Genomic DNA, 4,694 nt, shown 5'->3' with positions numbered 1-4,694 from the left:
ATATTTGACAGTGCCGGCGTGAGTCAACCGATCTACGCCACCATTGGAGCTGGAATCGTCAACACGGTGTTCACAGTCGTCTCTGTGAGTGTCAGTCGTGTCAGTCGTGTCAGTCGTCCGTCTACAAATCTGACATCAATCAATTCTCTCCTGTTTTTCTTCGTGTGCACCAGCTCTTCCTTGTGGAAAGGGCGGGGCGAAGGACGCTGCACCTGATTGGTCTGGCTGGGATGGCTGCCTGTGCCCTGGTCTTGACGGTCTCCCTGGTCGTGGGGGTGAGGGTCTTCTTTCTGGACTTCCCACTAAAACGTTCTAGGACGTTTGTTCACCTTGTTGGTTGTTTTTTCTCTCTTGCCCTCTGAGCAGAAGATTTACCCCCCCATGAGCTACCTGGCCATCGTGGCAGTCTTCGGATTTGTTGCCAGTTTTGAGATGGGTCCAGGTCCCATTCCCTGGTTCATTGTGGCTGAGCTCTTTTCCCAGGGGCCTCGACCCGCCGCCATGGCCGTCTCTGGGTTCTCCAACTGGACCGCCAACTTCCTGGTGGGGGTGTCGTTCCTTAAACTGGAGGTAGGAGTCATGTTCTAAGCCCGGTTCTTTCCTGAGCCTGTGGTTTGTCTTCACCTCCTGACAATTGTGCGTCCTCTTGTCTCAGGAGGTTTTAGGTCCGTACGTCTTCATCATTTTCACCGTCCTTCTCATTGGGTTCTTCATCTTCACCTTCCTGCGGGTTCCTGAAACCAAAGGAAGAACCTTTGACGACATTGCTCAGGGTTTTGCTGCCAAGACGGGCCCACCGGCCCACGCCCCTGTGTCTGAGGCCGGGGTTGACGGACTACCGGGCAACAAAGGACACGCCCCGATGTCTCCCACAGAGAAGGTTCCCATGGTAGATCTTTCCAAGAACCCGTGAGCATCTGGTGAGACCTTCCAAAAAAGGTTCTGTGCACATAGTTCTATTTGATAACTCACTAATGAACCGGAGGAGAGAGTTGATCAAAGGCCGACTCGTGTCTGAACTTTGTTGTTAATTTATTTTAGTGCCTCTTTTTTGAGTGTTTTAAATGCTAGCAATGCTAAAAGAGTTCTGTAACCCTGTGCTAACGCGGGACAAACTCACTGACTGTTGACGTTCTCGGGTCAGCACGTGTTCAGGAAGTAGATTTCTGCCCCCTAGTGTTGCACGGCTGCGTGCTTTATGGGGTGTTAAATTATTGAGGTCAACTTTCAGAGTGCTAACTGTCCTGCGGGTTTGTGCGTTGTAGTCGGTGGTTGGGGGGTGGGGGGAGAAGGGTGGGGGGAGGGGAGGGGACGGTGCCTCCGTCCTCGTCCTGTTTTGGGTGGATACAAAGCACAGACTAAAGTAAGATATTAAACAGTATTTATATTATGTATTTAAACTAGTAACAATTGTGTATTTTGTTTGTGCCGTGGAGTCTAAACGGTGGGGGCGGGGGTAAATACAGGAGTCAGTTACACAGACTGAAGCTCTGAGTACCATGTGTCCATAGACCGTCATGTACCAGCAGCAGTGTTACAGCTTATTTTGAACAGTTTAAGTGTATTTTTAACTTGATTCGTGAACAGGAGTCTTTGTCCACTGACAAATGACAAACCACTGCACGGATTTCTACAATAAAACAAGTTGTACATGAGTTTCTGACTGTTTTTAACACCATTTCTACACAGTTTTACATCTTAGTGAGGGGGAGGAGCAGACGATAACAATGCAAACTGAAAATGTGTCAGCGTGTGTTTTGAATGGCGTTCGGCGGGCTATGACGTCAGACAGCAACGCTGCAGACACGGAAGAGTTATTCGGTAATAAATCATTACCTTGAATAAATCATAACTTTTTAAGCATGTTGAGCTTTCACTTTGACTAACTTGACTAACTGCTCTCTCGTTCACTACTTAACTAAAAACGCAAACTGTGCTGTGAAACAGACGTCAATCACCCTGTTGTTCGGTGCGGACGTAACGACGATGCAGCGGAAAGAAACATTTTAAATGGTCGCGGGATGAATGTTGAAATGAACAGAAACGCTGGGGTTTGTGCCCACGGAAACCAGGTGGACGTTGTCCAGAGTCGGAGTCCAGTCCTGGAACTGAAAGACCAGGTGAGACAGACATTAAAAAACATGTCTTTTTGGTTTTACCGCGAGAACGCGACAAAACTTCCAGTCATTTTAACGTCAAACTAACTTTTATCAGTTCGGTTTGAAAACGCATATTTACTTATTCATGAATAAAGCATTTGTTTAGCCACTCTTTTAATACATTTTTCATTACATTAAGAACATATTTTAACTCCCAAAACAGAGTTTTTGGAACGTTTCATTTTTTATTTATTTTTTGTCGATGTATTTTATAAATTAGCCGATGTTCTTGCTCGTTTGTGTGAATCAATAACTGCATTTATTTATTTATTTAATGCATTTAAACATTTCGATAACGAGGGTTCTTGTTGCTACGTAACTTTCGGTCGAGAGCTGGCTCGACTTCAGTAGCAGCAGCAGCAGAAGAAGAAGAAGACACAGGTATTAGCTAAAGACGTTAGCTTCTAAAACCGAAGTGCGTTCTGTTGACGTTCAGTTAGAGTTTCGCGGGTAGGAAGTTCGTTTGAGCAGATCAATAATTTGTTTTCAATTTGTTGTTTTTAATGTGTCATTGTTAAAATGAACGTCGAATCATTTTTCTGTGGTATATCAGTTCAAAGGTTACACTGTCAACAGAATTCCTCATTAGTGTTTTAAACTACACTGCTGACGTCACTTAGTCTCGATCTGTCTGTAGTACATTAAAGTCACCACTAGATGTCTCTAGATGTTTACTTTTTCTTTGGACTTTTTTTATGCTGCTGTATTGAAATAAGAACCACGTGAAACAGGAGTTGAACGTGTACTGATGACTGTGTTTACTGCAGTAATACTTCCTCTGCTGTGGACCCATCAAAATAAAACCTTTCTCCAGTTGTTGTGTTGTGGACAGATCCAGGCACTGGAGTACTGTTCTGTGACAGTTTGGACCTGCACTGCAGTAGGACAACGGCCTTTGGTTTGTGGTAAAATCACAACATGTATCTGCAAGAAAAGGTTGAATCGTTTTTTTTTTTTTTTTTTTTAAATTGTTGATTCCTTCCTTTTTGGGGTGTGTCGGCTCTGGGACTGGATTAAACTTGTTTGATTCTTATTAGAGCACTCACTAAAGCATCACAATAGTCACGTGTGTTTGTCTAAAGTAAACCAACACACATTTCTTCAAACCAAGATAAAATGTGGATTCTTTAATTGTGTATATTTTCTATTTCATGTATTAAACTTATAATGTGACTCCTGTTGCTGCATATATTTGATCATTTATTACTTTGTACAATTTTCCAATTCTTTACTAATTTATTGTTTAATATATATTTTATATATACCGAGTTTATCAATGTGTCAAATTAAAAAATAGTTTTTTGAAAACTATCATTTCAGTGCAGTACTGCGGTCTGACCAGCAGGAGGCACAGATTAGACGGGCGATAGTCTCGCGCGCGTGAGTATGAACATTTCGTGCACAGTCAAAGTGAAAAAACAAGTGGAAAAATCCGGCTGTAATTTTTTTTTTTTTTATAAATACCACAGGTTGAAAATTGCAGGAACTCTCACGTGACCGGCGCCACCGTGAGGCCGAGGCTCCGGTCTGTGTGAGAGAGAGAACTGGAACAACACCGTTCGACATGTCTGGACAACTGTTCTTTTTATTTATTTCATTTCCTCTTCTTTCTCACCCCCTCCCCCGACCCCGTTTCTCTCTCTGCCTCCCTCCCTCTCTCTAAACCCCCTCTCTCGACCGCCCCTCCCTCTCCGTTGTTGTAAAATGTCATTTTAATTATTATTCAGATTCTCTCCTCTCCCTCTCTCCCCCTCCCTCTCCCTCTCTCTCCCTCCCTCTCCTCCACATAAAGAGCCAACAGGCTCCTCCCCCTTCCTCACATCTCTTCTCCCGCTCCCTGCCTCTGTCTGTCAAACAAACCCACTCACTTCATCTCTCTCTCTCTCTCTCTCTCTCTCTGTCAGTGACTCTGTGGTGGACATGTGGACGCTGTGTCTGTCTCTCTGTCTCTTCTTCCAGTCCCTCTCAGCAGAGGAAGGTGAGTCTCAACTTTCTCTCTGAACATTTCCATCATCACATCACTGTGGTCCAGCAGTGACGGTAGAAGAGCTGCAGGTGGAAACCAATCACAGCACGGTGTGTGTGTGTGTGTGTGTGTGACGGGGGGTGTGGGGGAGGTGGGGTTCTGAGGACATGATGAGACAGAGGCCAGACACTTTCAGGTCTGGAGCCTCTGCTTTATCACCGTCCTGCTCCTGTTGGATTTGTCTTTAATACAGAGTCTGCATGTGCGTGTTCACGTGCACGTGCGTGTTCACGTGCGTGTTCATGTGCATGTTGGTGGTGGTGTACATGGAGGCAGATGGAGAAACAGTTCTGGAACTGTTTCTCTCTGACAGGGTCATGTGTGACCCCTGGTGGACATTTCAGTACTTGCTTTTCTAAACCAGTGGTTGTCAATCTATGGTATGTGTACAACTTGTGGCACTCAGGCTCCCTCTAGTGGTACCCAGCGTGTATTTTCCTGTTAGAAGTTTATTGTCTTTACTGTAGTGTACTGTGGTGTACTGTAGTGTACTGTAGTGTACTGTATGT

General features: G+C 44.7%; 3 protein-coding genes across 3 annotated transcripts in view; all 3 read left to right on the top strand.

The window, feature by feature from the left end:
* slc2a3b (solute carrier family 2 member 3b) overlaps positions 1-1,655 on the top strand; it is a 6,291-nt gene extending 4,636 nt beyond the window's left edge. Inside the window, exons 7-10 of the mRNA XM_025061347.1 lie at positions 1-84; positions 174-275; positions 367-570; positions 656-1,655. The exon at positions 1-84 is cut by the window's left edge and continues 19 nt beyond it. Of these exons, the coding sequence (XP_024917115.1) occupies positions 1-84; positions 174-275; positions 367-570; positions 656-913 (648 nt within the window). The 3' untranslated portion in view covers positions 914-1,655. The remainder of the gene's footprint in view (positions 85-173; positions 276-366; positions 571-655) is intronic.
* LOC103388004 (gamma-aminobutyric acid receptor-associated protein-like 1) overlaps positions 1-4,694 on the top strand; it is a 21,083-nt gene that overhangs the window by 10,107 nt on the left and 6,282 nt on the right. The gene's annotated exons all lie outside the window — the stretch shown is intronic.
* Positions 3,862-4,694, top strand: part of ephb6 (eph receptor B6) — a 15,167-nt gene continuing 14,334 nt past the window's right edge. The window contains exon 1 of the mRNA XM_017037846.2: positions 3,862-4,137. Coding sequence (XP_016893335.1) covers positions 4,080-4,137 — 58 coding nt within the window. The 5' untranslated portion in view covers positions 3,862-4,079. The remainder of the gene's footprint in view (positions 4,138-4,694) is intronic.

The sequence above is a fragment of the Cynoglossus semilaevis genome, chromosome 13 (assembly GCF_000523025.1).
Source record: "Cynoglossus semilaevis isolate Cse_v1.0 chromosome 13, Cse_v1.0, whole genome shotgun sequence".
Lineage (NCBI taxonomy): Eukaryota > Metazoa > Chordata > Actinopteri > Pleuronectiformes > Cynoglossidae > Cynoglossus > Cynoglossus semilaevis.
The sequence above is the reverse complement of the archived record's forward strand: the minus strand, read 5'-3'. Positions and strand labels throughout refer to the sequence as shown.